This window comes from Leptonychotes weddellii, chromosome 1 (assembly GCF_054177405.1).
Source record: "Leptonychotes weddellii isolate Sample4059 chromosome 1, ASM5417740v2, whole genome shotgun sequence".
Lineage (NCBI taxonomy): Eukaryota > Metazoa > Chordata > Mammalia > Carnivora > Phocidae > Leptonychotes > Leptonychotes weddellii.
The window spans coordinates 150,153,420-150,172,643 of NC_138369.1; the positions used below are offsets into that span (position 1 = coordinate 150,153,420).

The 19,224-nt window shown below is 38.6% G+C and overlaps 2 protein-coding genes across 3 annotated transcripts in view; one reads left to right on the top strand and one right to left on the bottom strand.

Annotated features, from left to right (window-relative positions):
- LNP1 (leukemia NUP98 fusion partner 1) overlaps positions 1-10,843 on the bottom strand; it is a 31,714-nt gene extending 20,871 nt beyond the window's left edge. The window contains exon 1 of one of the 2 annotated variants that reach the window (XM_031024060.2): positions 7,278-10,843. The gene's annotated coding sequence lies outside the window, so the exon portion shown is untranslated. The remainder of the gene's footprint in view (positions 1-7,277) is intronic. The other variant, XM_081797860.1, reaches the window with a different exon arrangement.
- A 291-nt stretch (positions 10,844-11,134) lies between these two features.
- TOMM70 (translocase of outer mitochondrial membrane 70) overlaps positions 11,135-19,224 on the top strand; it is a 37,736-nt gene continuing 29,646 nt past the window's right edge. Inside the window, exon 1 of the mRNA XM_006729576.3 lies at positions 11,135-11,682. Coding sequence (XP_006729639.1) covers positions 11,356-11,682 — 327 coding nt within the window. The 5' untranslated portion in view covers positions 11,135-11,355. The remainder of the gene's footprint in view (positions 11,683-19,224) is intronic.

A 19,224-nucleotide genomic window follows, 5' to 3' on the forward strand; every position in this document is an offset into this window, starting at 1 on the left:
TGGAATAGGTTTTTGTAAGACAATATATCATCTCTTCCACAAGAGACCTTGAAGCACAGTATTGATTCTCATCTACCAGAGATGGAATCTGTGCAGCTTTGCCTCCAGTAGTGCTATTAATTGCATGGCCTCTCAAGGTCTTGTTGATCCCTGGGCAGCTATTATTCCAAAACAGACTGAACACGCTATTTGTTAAAACTTACTGCTCTGTAAAAAAACTTTGCCAGTTTAGCTCATTAGTGTGTTAGATTTCAGAAAAGGCTTCTTCCCAGCTATTAACTACAATTTCAGAGAATCTAAGGGTAATGTCTCAGCACTTTTTTTTTAGTCTGAGTCTACAAGCCTCCCCATAGAAGTGCCCCAGAAAAGAATCGAGGGAATTAAAGAATCCCATGAGTCTCACTTCTAAGAGGGGCAAAATTTTGCAATGTAGAATAACAGAGTGGATCACCAAACATTTAAAGGAAACTGTGACAAAATATTTGTGACATTTAGAAAAAGAAATTGGAAAGGTTAAAGTTTGAGTCAATAAACAATGAGTAGGGATGCCTGGGTGGCTTAGTTGGTTGAGCGTCAGACTCTTGATTTCAGCTCAGCTCATGATCTCAGGGTTGTGAGATAACCACCCCGTGCCCCACGTGCCCCACCCCAGGTCCAGCTCTGAACTCAGCAGGGAGTCTGCTTGAGATGCTTTCTCTCCCTCTCCCTCAACCCCTCTCCCCTCCCCTCTCTCTCTCAAACAAATAAATCTTTAAAAAAAATAAACAATGGGTAATCTTCAGGATATTATAAATAAAAACTTTAACAAAGCTCCAGAACAATCTTTTCTGAGGATCAAATGCCATATACTCTTAGTATGAATATGGTCTTTCTGGAAAGAAATACAGCAAGATGAATTAAGAAGATTTGTTTTAAATATTCACGTTCTTTGACCCAGAAATTTCTCTTCTTAGTATTATAAGTATATAATCAGAGGTATGCAGGGTTATTTGTTCATCATAACATTGTTAAAAATAGCAAAAATGTGGGGTGCCTGGGTGGCTCAGTTAGGTGTCCCACTCTTTTTTTTTTTTTTAAGATTTTTTATTTTTTATTAGAGAGAGAGAGTACAAGCAGGGTGAGTGGCAGGTAGAGGGAGAGGGAGAAGCAGGCTCCCCGCGGAGCAGGGAGCCTGACGTGGGGCTCGATCCAGGACCCTGGAATCATGACCTGGGCCGAAGGCAGCCGCTTAACCGACTGAGCCACCCAGGCACCTCTAGGTGTCCCACTCTTGATTTCAGCTCAGGTCATGATCTCGGGGTTGTGGTATTAAGTCCCCCATCAGGCTCTATGCTCAGCATGGAGTCTGGAGTCGGCTTGTCCCTCTCCCTCTCTCTCTGCTCCTCCCCCCACATGCACACACTCTCTCCCAAATAAATAAATAAATAAAATCTTTTAATAAAATAAAATAGCAAAAATGTGGAAACATCTTAAAGGCACAATTGGAGACCATGCTAATAAATTATGGCATATTCATACAACAGTATTCTATGTAATCATAGAAAACCAAGGGATTTAATGACACAGGGAACTTCTCAAAATAAAATATTTGGTGACAAAATCAAAATATAATAAATTGTGATAGTTAATTTTATTTGTCAAATTGACTGGGCCATGTGCCTAGCTATTTGGTCAAACACTATTCTGGATTTCCATGAGAGTGTTTTTGGATGAGATTTACATTTTTATATGCAAACAATGAATCATGGAACATTACATCAAAAACTATGATATACTGTATGGTGACTAATATAATAAAAAAAGATTTACATTTTTTAAAAGTATAAATGGTTATTTATTTATGGCAAATAAAATTTAAAAATTTTTTTTAATTTCAGTATAGTTGACTCACAATGGTACATTAGTTTCTGGCATACAACATAGTGATTTAACATCTCTATATGTTATGCAATGCTCACCACAAGTGTAGCTACCATCTGTCACCATACAATGCTATTACAATACCATTGACTATATTCCCTACATTATACCTCTTATTCCCATGACTTGTTCATTCCATAACTGGAAGCCTGTATCTCCCACTCCCCATCATCAATTTTGCCCATCCCTTTGGCAACCATCAGTCTGGTCTCTTTTCTTATAGGTCTGAGTCTGCTTTTTGTTTGTTTATTCATTTAGTTGGTAGATTCCACATATAAGTGAAATCATGTGGTATTTGTCTTTCTCAGTCTGACTTATTTCACTTAGCATAATACCCTCTAGGTCCATTCATGTTATCACAAATGACAAGATCTCTGGATGAGATTTATATTTCAATTAGTGGATTTTGAGTAAAGCAGATTGTACTCCATAATGTGGGTGGGCCTCATTTAACCAAATAGCCTGAATAGAAAATAAGATTGACCTACCCCAAGCAAGAGGGAATTCTAACAATAGACTGCCTTTGGACTTCAAGTGTAATATTGCTTCCCCTGGGTCTCCAGCCTGCTGGCCCACCCTGCAGATTTTGGACTTATCAGCCTCCATAATCATGTGAGCCAATTGCTTAAAATAAATCTCCCCCTCTCTCTCACTACATGACACACACCTACATACACACACACACACACACACACACACACACACACACACACCCTTCTGGTTTTGTTTCTCTGGAGAACCCTAATAGATACAGTTTATTAGTATGATCTCAAATGTCAACTACGAATCATGGGATTTCAGATAATTTTGTTTTGTTCTTTATGCTTTTTTTCTATATTCTGTAAGTGATCATGTATCACTTTTGTAATCATGAAAAGATGTTATTTTAAAATGACTCCTTTATGTCATACTTAATGGTGAAAGGCTGAAAGTTTTCCCCCTGAGATCAGGAAAAAGGCAAGAATGCCCACTCTCACCACCTTGATTCAACACAGTGCTAGAAGTTCTAGCCAGTGCAATGAGGGAAGAAAATTAGAGGGGGGTGAGGGAAGGCATACAAATTTTAAAGAAAGAAATAAAATTGTCTGTATTTGCAGATAATGATTGTCTCTATATAAAACCCCAAGGGATTTACAAAAACACTCTGAGAACCTCTAAGTGAGTTTCAGCAATGTCCCAAGATACGGGCTCAATACAAAGAAAAATTAATTGCATTTCTACATACTAAAAATGAACATGTGGAAATCAAAATTAAAATCACAATATCATTTATAATTGCCCCCCCAAAGAAAGTGAAATCTAAGAAAACATGTACAGAATCTGTATTCTGAAAATGACAAAAACCTGATGAAAGAAATCAAAGAAGACTAAAGAAATGGAAAGGCTTACTCATGAATTAAAAGACTCCATAGAGTAAAGATGTCAATTCTCCCCCTACTGACCTCTAGGTTTAATACAAATTCCTATCCAGGTGTTTGTAGACATACAAACTTATTCTAAAGTTTATAGAAATTCTAAAGGACATGAAACAGTCAAAAACAATTCTGAAAATGAAGAGTAAAGTGGGAGAACCATGCTATTGAATGTTAAGGCTTACAGTATAGCTACAATAATAGAGACAGTGTGGTGTTGATAGAGATACACATAGACCATTGGACCAGAATAGAGAATCCAGGAACAGATACAGATATATATATCTGAACTAAATGTTGAAAAAGTGCAAAAACAATTCAATGGACTAAGGAAAAACCTATTCAACAAATGGTGCTGGAACAATTGGACATTCACAGTTTTAAAAATGAATCTTCTAGCAGCCATCCAGCGGGGTGTGTGCACCTGCATTCACCCTGTTTTTTAAAAAAAAGTTAAACATGAATCTTGACCTATGTCTCCCACCCTACACAAAAAAATTAACTCACAGTGGATCACAGACTTAAACATAAATTGTGAAGCTATAAAGCTTTTAGGGAAAAAAATGAAGAAAACGTTTGAGATCAAGAACTAGGCAAAGAGGGGTGCCTGGCTGGCTCAGTTGGTGGAGACTGTGACTCTTGATCACAGGATTGTGAGTTCAACCCCATACTGGGTGTAGAGATTACTTAAAAATAAAATCTTAAAAATTTTTTTAAAAAGGAAACAAAGCAAAGAGTTCTTAGATTTCACACTAGATGTATAATGCATAAAAGGAAAAACTAATTAACTAGATCTCATCATTTTCAAATCTTTTGCTCTGTAAATGACCCTGTTAAGAAAATGAAAAGACAAGCTGAAGACTGGGAGAAAATATTTGCATTTGCAAACATATCCAACTAGTTTCTAGAATATATAAATAGCCTCCAAAATTTGACATTAAAAGAACAAACAATCCAATTAGGAAATGAGCAAAAGACATTAAAGACATTTCATTGAAAAAGATAGATAGCAAATAAGCACATCGAAAGATGTCAACATCATTACCCCTCAGGTCAATGAAAATTAAAACCAAAATCAGATATCACTATAAGTACCTATCAGAATGGATAAAACTTTTAAAAATAGTGTCAATACCAAATGCTGGAGAAGAAGCAGAGAAGTTAAATCCTTCTTATGGTGCTGATGGGACTTAAAAATGGTACAGTCACTTTGGAAAATAGTTTACCAGTTTGTTTTAAAACTAAAAATGCAACTACTATATGATCCAGCAATTGCACTCTTGGGTATTTACCCTAGAGAAATTAAAACCTATGTTCATGCAAAAACCGACACATGAATGTACAGATTTGATATACACAACAATTTAGATTGCCCTTAAGAGAATTATGCTGAGTGAAAAAGTTGAGTCTCGAGAGAATACATACTATATAATTTTTTTATATAGCATACTTGAAATAACACAGTCACAGAGAAGAAGAACAGATTAGTGATTGCCAAGGGTTAAGGGTTTGGAGCAGGGGGGTTTTGGCTATAAAAGTTCAGCATGAGGGAGCCTTGTGCTGATGGGACAGTTCTATATTTTGATTGCAGTGGTAGTTACATGAAATGTGTTAAAACTGCCCAGAACTGTAACTCATACATACAAGGAGTGTGTGTATAGCTGGTGAAATCTGAATAAATTTTTTGGATTGTATCAATGTCAATTTTCTGGTTTTAATATTGTCCTATAGTTATGCAAGTTGTTAATATTGGAAAAAGTGGCATAAAAGGTACATGGGACCTCCATGTGCAACTTCCTGTGAAACCATAATTATGTCATAATAAAGGTAAAAAGAAAAATGCCTAGTAACAAGAAAAAGAAACTTCTCTAAATGAGTAGATACAAGATCAAAATGCTATTGAGCTAGAGGTATTCTGGGAAAATAATAATGAAGACAGCATAGCTTTTCAACCTCTGAATCCCCACATAAAAACCAATAGAGCAATTGGAAAGGAAAATATCCATGGCCAACCCTACAGCAAATACTGGTGACAAGATGTACTCCACTCCCAAGTGGACAGTGTGGGGTCAAACCACCAACAGCTAAGAGCTGGAATAGTTGTCCATGAAGGAGGAAAAGAAAGCAACAAGGCAACTGCCAGACCTGAGAACAGGAGAACAACAAAATAGCCAATAGTTTGGAAAACATAAGGGACCAATTTGAGAACAGCATTAATCTTTTATCCAGCAACATTGCTAAATTATTAATTCTAGTAAATTATACTTTTTTTTTTATTTTCTATGGAGACAACCATATTGTCTATAAATAATGAAAAGTTACTTCTTTCTTTCCAATCTCCTTTTATTTCCTTTTTTTGTCTTATTATTTTGGCTAACATCTTCAGTACCATGTAATAGAACCTGGAATCCCCAACTGGTTCTTGACTTCAAAGAGAAAAGTACTAACATTTCACTATGAGGTATGATCATTTATTTAGACTTCCAGGTGATCTTTATCAAGGTTCTATAATAAAAATGTTTTTCTATGTCACAGGCAAATATGGCAAGATTGTAACATTGGTTAAATCTTAGTGGAAGATGGTGGTAGATTTAAAAGAATTGCAACTTTTTTGCTACTTCTCCCATTGACAGTTGGAGTCTAATTCACCTCCCCATGAATCTGTGCTGGCCTTAGTAACATGCCTGGTCCATAGAAGGTGGCAGAGTGATGTTTTGGAAAGTTATGCAGCTTCTGCCTAGGGCTCCTGGGACATTCTCTCTAAGAACCCTTAGCTGCCACATGCCATGCTGGAAAGGCCACAAGAAGGTGCCCCCCCCACATAGTCTAAAATCACTCCAGTCTTCGAGCCATTTGCACCAAGGTGTGAGACACTGAGTGAAGCTGTCTTGAGCCCTCCAGACTAGTCCATCTGCCAGAAGAATAAACTCTTGACACCAAGAGAAGAGTCAATCAAGCCTTGCCCAAATTCTTGAGCAATAAAACTTTAAGATGTAATAAAATCGTTGTTTTAAGCCACTGCCACTTGGGATAGTTTGTTAAGCAGCAATAGATAACCAGAACCTAGGCACAGAAACTATTTTTTTATGGTTTTACATTTTTTCATAATTTAACAAAATGAAGTCTCCTCCTCATTGTTGGATTTGAGGCTAGTTTTCACTGGTTTGGAAAAACAACAAAAGGTAAAGATAGGGAAGAATAGCCTAGAGGACTTCAGGTTCAGTGCTAGATCCATGCTAAGATCAAGTCTGCATAACCAAGGCTACTAGTCTAATAGAAATGAATTTGACAATGGTACCCTTTATTGGTGGATACTCCACTGCAGGCCCATCACTTAGTGATGGGCCAGTATCTTCATGCTATTCAGAAAATGGAGCGCTTTTCTCCAGGCAGACACAGCTGGATACCAGACTGTGAGGAAAAAAGTGCAGGCCAGACCTCAGCCCCCACTTGCTCTAGCATCCTTGTGCAGGGCACAATTCACGTAATCTATATGTAATATCTTTAGAAGTATAAGCAAGGCAACATTTCTACATTTGCAAATGACACAAATTCTTGTGGGTGGTGATGAACTAAGTTGACGAGGATTGATGAGATAGATCTTACAAATCGGTGAGTGGGTGGAAAGGTGACAAATGAGTGCATAAAATACATGTATGCGCCATCAGTCACAGCTAAGGAGAGGGAGCTAGGGTGACTGTAGATTGTTCCCTGAAGATAAATGCAGAGGCTCCTTCTGACAGCAAAAAGAACAGCCACTTGATTGAATCATCAAGTGACATTCCCCCTGAGAAACAAAGAAGTACCACCCACTCAACTGATGCTTTGATGGAAGTTGAATAAGGCAGAAACCATCAGGAGAAAAATTGGGGAAAAATTAACAGCACGAGGGCTCAGAGGAAACTCAGACTTCTATATATCGTAAGTGGGGTATGAAGGACAAACCAATCAGATCCCAATGGAAGCAGCTACAGCGGTGCAGATGGTAACTGACTACAGCATGCTTGGGACTGGAAACCAATAGACAGGATGATGGTGGTAATGGAAGCAGACTATTCCTGGTGAAGGCAGCAGTGGCAGCAATTGAGTTGGTTTCTTAGCTGATACCAGTGGTTGGACAGCAGTGGTGGCTCCAGACCATTCACGCTGGCAACAGTAATGGAAATGAAGCAGCAGTCAGGGAATTGTTCAACAAACGCTTCATCAACTCTTTATTCAGCACTGACCACATTTCAGGTATTATGTCGCACGGATAAATAATTATTGTGTGCCCAGCCATGTAACAGATGCAGGAGCACAAAGACAACTAGAACATGATTCTTACCCCTCAAGGACTCAGAACTGAGTATGGGTGGCACACGAGAACAAATAATTGTGGCAATGTGGGAGTTGTGAGGAAAAAAATTATACTGTTGTATAGGTCCAACGCAAAAAGAAAAAACATAGTCCTTTGCTCTGACATATAGCTTTATTGGAGACACTATGTTAGGCACCATAAAAGATAAAAAGATAAGTTATCAGACATAGCTTCTGATTTGGGATGCTTACAGTATAACAGATGAGGCAGGACAAGTATAATTCTATAAAACAAGGTAAAAAGGGCTATGTCTATTTAAATGAAAATGAAAAATTGAGTCACACTAGCTATATCTCCAAGTGCTTAGTAGCCATATGTGGCTATTAGACATCATATTGGATGTCACAGATATAAAACACTTCCAACATCACAGAAAGTTCTATTGGACAGCATTTATCTAGAAATTGGTCAGAGAGTAGAACCAGAAGAATTTAGTCTCCTGAAAGCCAGGGAAAACAACGTTTCAAGAAGGGACTAACCAATGGTATCATGTGCTTCAGTAAAAGCATATGAAGGCCAAAAACAAACAATGAATTAAGTGACCTTTAAGGTAGTTTCAGACTAGTAATAAAGTTAGAAACCAGATTATAAGAGATTTTGGATGAAATGGATGATAAATAAATAGAGGTAACAAGCATAAACAATTCTTTCCAGTCATTTTGCAGTGAAGAAAAATAGAGAATGGAAACCTAAGGAAAAGTTGAGAGAGAATCCAAATGTGTATGTATGTGCTTAATATGTCTGTGGACTCACTGGAAGGCTTGAACACCAATCAAGCAGCTATCTACCAACTCTACCAATAAGAAAGCCTTTCATGTAGCAATAACAATTGAGGGGATATAATCATACAATTTTAAAGCTAGGAGGAGACTTAGAAATCATCTAATCCACTGGTCACATTGGTGCCCCCAGTCACACACATAGCTCCTTAGTATTAAAATCTAGAATAACAACTCAGGTCTAAGGCGCCTGGGTGGCTCAGTAGTTAAGCATCGCCTTCAGCTCAGGTCATGATCCCAGGGTCCTGGGATCGACCCCCGCATCGCATCGGGCTCCCTGCTCAGCAGAAAGCCTCCTTCTCCCTCTCCCACTCCCCCTGCTTGTGTTCCCTCTCTCACTGTCTCTGTCAAATAAATAAATAAAATCTTAAAAAAAAAAAAAGAACTCAGGTCTCCTGCATCCCAGTCCATTAGCTGTTCTACCTCATTTCAACTGACCAGATAGACCAGAAAAGAGGTGAAGAAATCTATTGAGTTCCATTAATCTAGCAGGAAAAAGAAAATCTCTATGTTCACATATACAAAATTTCAGTTTTCTTAGAGACAATTTTACTTCTCTCCTTTAAAATTCAGAAAAACAGAAAACTAAGCAGTGAATGTCTGCTATTTTGTAACAAACAATATCCTAAAAAGAAATTAAATGTTATCTAATTAAATCTTTCACATATAGATGTGAGAGGTATGTTTTCACTATTTCAGAGCTCAGAAATTTATGCATCAGGTCAATAAAGTCATACAACTGATGACATTCTTACTCAGTTCTACACTATAATCAATTAGGAAATGATGGACAAAATGGGAGAAAAGAGATGAATAGGCTAGAGAATGAAAATGGTCTGTTCAACAAATAACAAAAGTAACAAGAACAAATTCATTTACTGATGCCGATCTTAAAAATAAAACCAATAAAAGCAGCCTTTTAGACAAATATTAATTAAACAAAGTGTTTCAAGAAATTCTAACACTGATCACCTTTGAAGAGGGGAACTGGGTGACTTTTCACAGTAACCCCTTCATAACTTTTGGATTGCAACCATAACAATGTTACCTATTCCAATAAATAAGTTAAAAAAAAAACTTCAAAGGACTTAGTTCCTACCAATAGTAATTACTAGCATTCTACAATCCCCCGAGGCTGCAGAAAAATGGATATTTCAGTAAAGAAAAATCCTAACTCTGTTCTGAAATGGCAAGGGAGAAATTGGATTAAGGGCCAGAAGACTTTCCTCTGGGGGGAATCAGGAAGGAAGAAAAGATGATTGCCTGCAACAATAACTATTTGATCAACTCAATTCTATTGCTATTATTTTTAGCTCATCTTTTTAGTCTTTTGCTGAGGAACCCTATTACCTGAAAGCAATTTACTAATAGGAACCCACATGAAGCAGGAGAAAAGCAACGATCCTGAAATCTTTGAATTAGGCCATTCTAATTTAATCCGTCTATTTTTGTGCCACTTAATAAATTATCTTTCAATCTTTATGTAGCTCTACTGTGATGTTGAAAATTCTTTGTGCCCAAAAGCAAAATGACCCTTTGTAAATTTTTAATATAAGGGGCTGCAGACCAGTATACTTGAAATGGGAGCCACAGTTCTGGATTCATTCTCTATTAATACTTGTCTTTTCTTACTGAAAATACTATGAATTCCAGCAATTCCTTGCAAAGGACACTCTTGTATTTTAAAATGTCTGGTGCAGAGCATGGGGAAAGGAGTTGACAAAGCTATTCAATATATGAAAGCTATGAATTGAAATTTCCGTTTGGGAATGAAGCAAGAAGGCTGAGACAGCTAGTGCAAAACTCGCAAGGCAGTAGGCGGATCAGAGCACTGCGGAGGGCGCGGGTGCTCCAGGGATCGCGACGTGGGCTGGGATGTCAAGAGAAATCCAGCACAAGGCACAAATACGTATAGGAAAGCTGCAAGCAGGTGGGAACTCTGGGTCTTCCATTTCCACCCACTCAGAACTTCATTAACAACACACAGACGTCATCGCTTTCGTAACTGGTGCAGACGGTGAACCGCAGGGACTCCGTTCAAGCCGTTTTGGCGGAAGCCAATTTAGATTTGCCCGTTTCCACCCAGTCTGATTTCTGCTATCTGCTGTTGCCCCCAGTAATCTCAAATTCCTTCAAACTAAAATCCGGCCACGGTAGAAATAAGAGAGTTGGTAATACAACAGGCTAGCTCTAGCTTTGAGTTCTTCCTTCACACACCTTTAACAGTCCTTCTAATCCGTTGGTTTCCCGAACGTCCAAACGGATAACCAAACCACCGTTCCCAAAGGTCTAAGAAGCACCTACGTGGCGGTAATAGGAAAACGGAGCCCAAATTCCACCAATAAACCGGGCTACTCAGGCTACGCCCCGCCCACCACTCCTGCCAACCAATAACATTCACAACTCTTCCACCACTCCCACCCGTTCTTAGGACCACTGCAGAGCCTCCGCCGTTCGCCTGCGCAGCATAGATCCGCTGTATAAGCGTCCCTCCTCCACTTCCCCAAATAAGAGGGCCCTCCCTCACCGGAGGCCCAAGGCCCTAGAAGCTAGTCTGACAAACAGCAGCGGCGCAAAACGATAGAGAAAGGGCCACTCACAACGCCCCCACTCCCGCCCTGTTCCCCCTGACCCGGAAGTAATTTCCCCTCTTCTCTCCGCCCCCTCCCTCCCCATGGTTGAGAAGGGAGGAAAAGGACGGCCGAGTCTGGCCCGGCATGCCTTAGGCTTCCGGTGACCTCTGGCCCTTTTCTGTCGTCCGCTCTCGCTGCCTAGCGTGCTCGCTCGCCCACTGCCTTCTTTCCCTCCCTCCGGTCTTCCTTCGCACGCTACCTGGTGACTGAAGCGCCCGCGACCAGCAGGGAGGCGGTGGCGGAGGACACTTGTCATGGCCGCCTCTAAGCCTGTGGAGGCGGCGGTGGTCGCGGCGGCTGCGCCCAGCTCCGGGAGTGGGGTGGGCGGCGGCGGCGCGACTGCGGGCCCCGGCACTGGGGGCCTACCGCGATGGCAGCTGGCGCTGGCAGTCGGGGCGCCCCTGCTGCTGGGCGCAGGTGCCATGTACCTGTGGAGCCGGCAGAGGCGGCGCCGGGAGGCTGGGGGCCGAGGCGACGCCGGCGGTTTAAAGCGCAACAGCGAACGGAAGACCCCAGAGGGCAGGGCCAGTCCGGCCCCGGGCAGCGGACATCCCGATGGCCCCGGTGCTCACTTGGAAATGGTGAGAAGCAGCCCTGGGCTATGAGGCTGGAACCCAGCGGGTGCAGCCTTTCCTTGACTAGCTGTGCGGGTCAGGGGGCTTCCCATTAGACGGAAGCTGCCTGGCAGCACATGGGTTTAGCACATTTCTGGCTGCCTTTGTAGGGATTGGAATAGCCCGAGGGCACAAGTTAGCGTCCTTCTTTGATAGTTTCCCTTTGGTTTCAGAAAAATACTTGTCTTTTTTTTCTCAGTGACACAGCATTTATCTCTGGCGTTTTGGGTACGGGGGACATTTGCAAATGTGAAGATTGTATTTAATTAGTGAAGGAAGCCAACTTCCATTTACGATTAGTACATTGTGGTTGACAGGAATTCTTGTGATTTCCAAGGCCTAGAACTTGATCCGTAATAACCTTTTAATAACGAGCCACCCCCGTTTTTTGAAGTCTCTTAGGGTAGGGGATAGGTAAATAGAGTGACTGTTGGTTGGCAGAGTGAAATGGTGTTAAGTAGCATTTGTTTTTTTATCTGTTCCCACAGATAAATTCTTAAACTTTTTTGGTTGAAGCGTCTTAAATTCATTTTTTAATTTTACCTGAAAATTTACATGATCAAGCCTGACATGCGTGGTAAAGATTCTTTGATGTTAGGCCAAGTATCAGAGTATCTGGTGAACCGCTTTGCATGGTTTTGTTGAACCGACTGTTAAATCCTTTTGGTATCTGACAGCTGTGGGGAATAAGCCTGGCTGCATTTAACAATACTGGATGGGGTGGGGTGGAAGATTTTATTTGCCTCTTGGATTGTACAGTGGTAGTCAGACTAAATCAGAGTTCAGAGAAACCTTTGGTCAAATAACTCCCAGTCATTAAATACATTTGCAAGTCATTTCCACATTATATTATTCAGGTTAAAGACATGATTTTACTAAGTAGTCAAATTAGCTTTAAAGGAAGTTTTGCTGTGGGAGTGAACTACCATAATTTAATGCCCACTATATGTCAGGCATTGTGCTAGGCTGTGAGAGAGCCAGATAGATAGTCTTTGTAATGGGAGAGTAAAACATAGCTTTTTTTTTTTTTTAATTTTTTTTTTTTTAAAGATTTTATTTATTTATTTGAGAGAGAGAATGAGAGAGAGAGCATGAGAGGGAAGAGGGCAGAGGGAGAAGCAGACCCCCTGCTGAGCAGGGAGCCCGATGTGGGACTCGATCCCGGGACTCCAGGATCATGACCTGAGCCGAAGGCAGTCACTTAACCAACTGAGCCACCCAGGCGCCCAAAAACATAGCTTTTTTTTTTTTTTTAAATATAGAAAAGATGCAGTATGGTATGCTGGAAGAGCCCATGGACTATGAGAACTAGGAGATGTGTGTAGTGGACTCTCCAGCATAGTTACTTTGGGAAAGTCATTTTACCTCTCTGGTCTACTGTCATCCCCATACTATAAGAGGATTACAGTATTTTAGGTCTCTCATATCTTTTCCAGCCCTAAAAATTGTTGCCTCTGAGTGCTGCTAATGAGAGTGGTAATCGGGGGATTCTTTGAATTCGCACTTGTCTTATATCATTTTCATATGTCTGAAATTCTCTGGTCATTTCCTATTTCATTTTTTAGCTTAATTTTAATCACAGAAGAATAATAAATGAATGAAAAATACATAAAAGCTTTTAGTTCTATAATCACTAAAAATAAAAACAATTTTTATACATGAAACTTTTTGACTTTTTTTTTTTTTTTTTTTTTGCAGTTTCAAATATTGCCCCATCTCAAATACCATTTGGTATTTGAATTTAGTATGCCATTGGTATAGAATTCAGCAAACTGTCTTTCAGATTTTAGATTTTCTTAAATCCCGTTTTTAGTTTTTCAGCATTGTCTGGGTCAAAAGTAATGATTTTTAAATTTGGGGGTGTTCTGTAGTTTTATCAGAACAATTTTTTTAAGTTGCTGCTGTTAAAAATTAGACTTTATGATTGACTTGTATAACTTGAACTGCTTTAAAATGATTTATTATTTTTGGCCCAAAATAAAACTGAGCAAAAGACACTTAGGGTTGTTCACCTTCTGGAATTTGTGGGCTTATATTCTTGCTTTGAATTACCAAATTATTCTTCAGTAAAGCAACAGTTAAAAGTGTCTTTGCCATTTTTCTAAAGGAAATTTGTGTTTGATGGTGACTAATAAATACTGAAAAAATATTTTTCTGTCTTTTTTATAGTCTGGTCCTTAAAGTTATTATTAGACTATCTATAAGTGACCACCAGTTATTATTTATTTATTATCTGTGGTTGGAGAAATTGCTTTATATTTGAATAGCACCTTTCATTTGGCAACTTTAGTGGGTTTGGTAAATAAGGAAATCATTTGTTTCATTTGATGGAAAAACTGGCAGAATCCTGATGCCCTAACTATTCTTTGCCCACCTGAGCAATAGCTGTAATTTTTAAGGGAATGAAGGAATGGACAAATAGTGTTTTTTCAGAGTTCAGTGAATAAAAGTCAGTGGTTTTTGTCTGTTGGCCGATGTTGCCTTATGTAAAATGAACCAATAAAATTATCTGGCCTGTGATTTTCGTGTGCAGTGTAGACTGTATCCATTTATCTTTTTTTCTGGGATAAACACTTGAAAGCAAAAGCAGAAATTCATATTTCTCTTTAAGTAATGGAGATTTTAGGATTTCACTAAAGAAAGGCATCAGATTGCAGTTGATAGCATCTGAGATTGAGGTACTTAAAGTATTAAATCATATTTCTTTTTGGCCCATTGAAAAACCTACCATGATGTGCCATTTTAACTTGAAGAATTACAGGTTTCCAAAGTTGGAAAGATTCTTTGAAGAGCACCTTATCCATAGGGCTTCTCAGTCTCTGGCCCTGAGTTATAGCAAGGGACTACCAAACCCACATACACACCAAGTAATGGTATTCTACACAGATAGATGTCTTAGGCATTTCTTTTTTCAAACTTGGGATTTTTTGAAATGTGCATTTATTTAAAACTTCATTGAGTATAGTAGCTTTTTATCCGGTTGTTTTTTAATCTGATGATAAAATATACAGTTAATTCTGGTATTCAAGTTTTTTTAAGGTTACACGGGAGTTATCCCACATGAAATGGTTAGGAACCACTAATCTAAGCACTCTAGAATGGGAAGGGAGAAATGTACTTAAACATTTTAATTAGGGGATCACAGACTGATTAACATGCTGTTTTCAGTCATTTTTGAAGTGAAGTAATTCTCTCCCCTTAAACGAGCTTCTAGTCATTTTTTAAAAATCGGGTTCACCAATGACATTCCTATATAGCTAAGTCCAGTGAACACCTTTCAGTCTTTATCTCACTTGATCCTTGGCAATATTTCACATTGTCTTCTCTTAATTTCATCACTTTTCCTGTGGCTTCTGATATACTATATTCTGATTTTCTTTGCTTTTTAAAAATTTCTTGATACCTCCCTTGCTGATTGTTCTCGGTCTCCTTTCCAGGCTCTTTTCTCTGCCTCTTCCTTTTCATGATCTTCATGGTTCTATCATAAGCATTCTTATCTTCCACACCTTCACTAGATGCTTGCTTGCTCTACGGGAGTTTTATTTATCTCATATACTGATAGCTCCCTAATTTCTTGTCTATAGCCTAGACCTCTCAAGAGGCCCAAATTTAAGGGGAATTTTTACTTCATTACTCCACAAATATTTCACATCCAGACTCCTGTTCTTCCTGAGAGTACCCCTTTTCAGTGTGCCTCATCTAACTAGTTTCCCAAGCCAGAGACTTGGCTGTCATCTTAACTTTCTGCCCCTTTTGTGTTTTCCACATCCAATCCAGGAAAACATCTAGAAAATTCTTAAGTCTGACTACTACTACATTCCCACTGCCATTACTTCTCAACTAAGTAACTGTTCTTCTCATTGTCTTCCTCTAATCCATTTTGTCACTGCTAGAATAAATCCTGACAGCCCCAGGCTTAAAATCCTTAAGTGGTGTTCAGTTCATTTCCTACAACATAAAGTTCAAACCCATCATCATTTAAGACCCTTAATGATCTTGATCCTGCTTAAGTCTTCAGCTTTATGTCTTGACACTTCCTCATGTTTTTCGCCTTTGGCTATTCTGTGAACACTGCCCAATACTCCTACCTTCTCATCCTTCAAATCACAACATGTAGGTATTTTAACCTTTTCTGAAACCCTTTACCTGGGCATACCACTATGTGATTACATAACACCCTGAACTTTTCCCTTCCATAGCACTTACCACGTGGTAGTAGAGTTACTTATTCATGTCTTTCCTACTATAATCTGGAATATGTGAAGGCTAGGACTGGCTCTGTCTTACTGTTGTGTTCTCAGAACCTAATACAATGTTTTTTGTTTGTTTGTTTTGTTTTAAGATTATTTATTTATTTATTTATTTGAGACAGAGAGCATGAGAGAGAGAGAGCACATGAGAGGGGGGAGGGTCAGAGGGAGAAGCAGGTTCCCTGCCGAGCAGGGAGCCCGATGCGGGACTCGATCCAGGGACTCCAGGATCATGACCTGAGCCGAAAGCAGTTGCTTAACCAACTGAGCCACCCAGGCGCCCCCTAATACAATGTTTGGTACAAAGCAGAGGTTGAGTAAATGTGCCAATGAAGCTTCATTCTTTGTAGATACATATATATATTTACATATATATGTGTGTGTGTATGTATACATATATATACATATATATACATAATGTGTGTGTATATATGTATATATACACATAATTCCACAAGTTGAGTATTTTTTTCAGAATTCCAGCTTTTCATTTTTATTCTACCAATCAATCCTAGAAGTTGGTATAACAGTCTTAAACCTTATTTAGGCATTCTTTTTCTTTTTATTTTTTTTAAAGATTTTATTTATTTATTTGACAGAGAGAGACAGTGAGAGGGGTAACACAAGCAGGGGGAGTGGGAGAGGGAGAAGCAGGCTTCCCGCTGAGCAGGGAGCCCGATGTGGGGCTCGATCCCAGGACCCTGGGATCATGACCTGAGCCGAAGGCAGATGCTTAACAACTGAGCCACCCAGGTGCCTCCTAGGCATTCTTTTTATAAATCACTTGATTTTGAATGAACTACAACCATAATCCTGCAGAAGCAGTGTTTGTACAAGTGGGTACTTAGGTAAAGAGTGCTCTGTACTACGATTGAGTTGGTGGGGTTGGTTGTAAATTTTTAAAATATAATACGGGAAAGGACTTTATTATTATTATCTCAGGTGTTTTCTTGTTATACTAGCTTTTATTCATATAAAAGTAACAATTGGTCGATAAAGTATTTTAAAAGATTGTTTCTCATGCTGTAAGTTTTCCACGGTTGATTGCTACTTCTTTTAAGCTGAAATTCAAATTTTAAAATATGCTTTTGGAATTTGGTAAATTTAAGGGAATGAAACCATTGAAAAGAAACACTATCAAACTGCCTCACGTATATTTTAACTGGATATAAATGTGTAATTATGGGAATACTCATTTTATTTTCTTATACATAGATTCCAGTTCATTTCTTTTCACAGTGACTGTGATCCTCAGAATAATATTTTATAAATATTTGCTAAAAATTTACAGTGAGTTCTTATTGCCAAATGTAAATCATTGAAAGCTTTCTGTAATGTAGTCAATGTTACCATTGCAGGACTTGTTTTCAGAGGACTTTTTTTGGTCTCCTGAATTTCGTGTGTGTGTGTGTGTGTGTGTGTGTGTGTGTGTGTGTGTGTTTTCAGAGGACTTTTTTTGGTCTCCTGAATTTCGTGTGTGTGTGTGTGTGTGTGTGTGTGTGCCCTAAATAACCCTGTTGTTGTTTTTCCTTCTTGGAGTATTTTCCCAACTGTCCTTTGTCAGTCATTTTGTTCCACAGCAATCCCTGTAAGTAACCTTCACAGACTGTCAAACCTTGATTTTTTTTTTTTAACTTTGTATTCCACTAAATTTACTGGTATTATACTTCAGTATCTGTCACTTTTGTCTTTAAATGTTAGTTTTCCAGAGTAGATATGTCTCTGCAAAGGTGTGGGGCAGATTCCTAGGTTTTGCCTGTTGTTTGACAAGTTCTAGCACAGTGTTTGTTGAAGAAAGGAGACATACATATTTACTTTTCTCATTGTTTCCTTTTAGATTTATTACCTGAGTTATTTGTTTTTAATTCTTGTGTCTTACCCAAATAGTTTTGGATGTGTGTATGTGTGTGTATGTGTATATATATATATGCAGTTGCTACTTTGGGCGTAATAATTTTCTGGTTATTTTACAATTTACTAATCACCTAATGTACATTTTCCTGATGTGAATTGGCGTTTCAGTTTTTTAAATCAGTAGTAATTCTGTAGAGAAGCTGCCAGTCTGTTTGTTTCTTACACTGCCCCTAGTATTCCTTCAGGATAAAGACTATCCTGTTGGTCGTTGTACAGTGGAGTTACATCAAATGTGCTTTTTAACTAGGGTGCCTGAGTGGCTCAGCTGGTTAAGCGTCTGCCTTCGGCTCAAATTATGATCCCAGGATTCTGCAGTTGAGCCCGCATCAGGCTCCCTGCTCAGCGGGAAGCCTGCTTCTCCTTTTCCCACTCCCCCTGCTTGTGTTCCTTCTCTCGCTGTGTCTTTCTCTGTCAAATAAATGGATAAAATCTTAAAAAAAAAAAAAAAAGAATTACTAAAAAAAATGTGCTTTTAACTAAAATGAATTCAGTTATAATTGCTTGGCTTAAAGAAAAAGATCTAATTGTGCTGATGATTGTCTTTTCATATAAAGACCTTTTGCTCTAGAGTCAGTACTAAGCAAGATATGATATCTGAATCTGTTTTCTTTGATTTAGTTCCAGAATGTGAATCTGAGTGTGATTCTAATGATATTCTTCATAAAACATGGATGATGATCCATGCAGTACAGAAGTATTGCTTGAATTTGAATCCTGCCTTAAGCAAATTAGTCTCTCTGGCCTTCAGTTGCTTTATATGTAAAATGAGGATAGTAATAACACCTACCCTGCGTCCCCAGTGGAGTACTCTGTTAAAGATTCTTCAAAAGTAATTTTGACAGTTGATTTTTGCTTAATGCATTAACTTCGGATTCCCTGTAACATTTGGCGCCAAATATTTGTTGAATTCATTTGCAGAATCACATCAAGTCATGGAGTTAACTCTCCTGGACAGTTATTATGAAGAGATGAAACTTAAAGTGTGGATGGAAAAAAACTAAGTTTTCTAGTAGACCATTTTAAATTATACTTTATGTGACATACTAGGCAGATGTAAATATCTTTTTCATAATTCATCTGTATTCTGACCAGTATTCACAGAGTTTGAATTTATGCCCATGTGTGGAAATTTAGTATATGGCTGAAGTAAAGTTTAGAGTCTTGTATGTAGGTAATAGTAGTGGAAAGTTATTGGAGGGTTTTGAGCAGGGAATGACATGATACAATTTACTTGTTAAAAAGAATTTTCAGATCAATTAGAAAATAATTTGTTGTAATAAATGCAGAGAGATGCATTTCCACAGAATTTTAGTGTAAAATATTACGGAATGTTCAGAACCTTAAA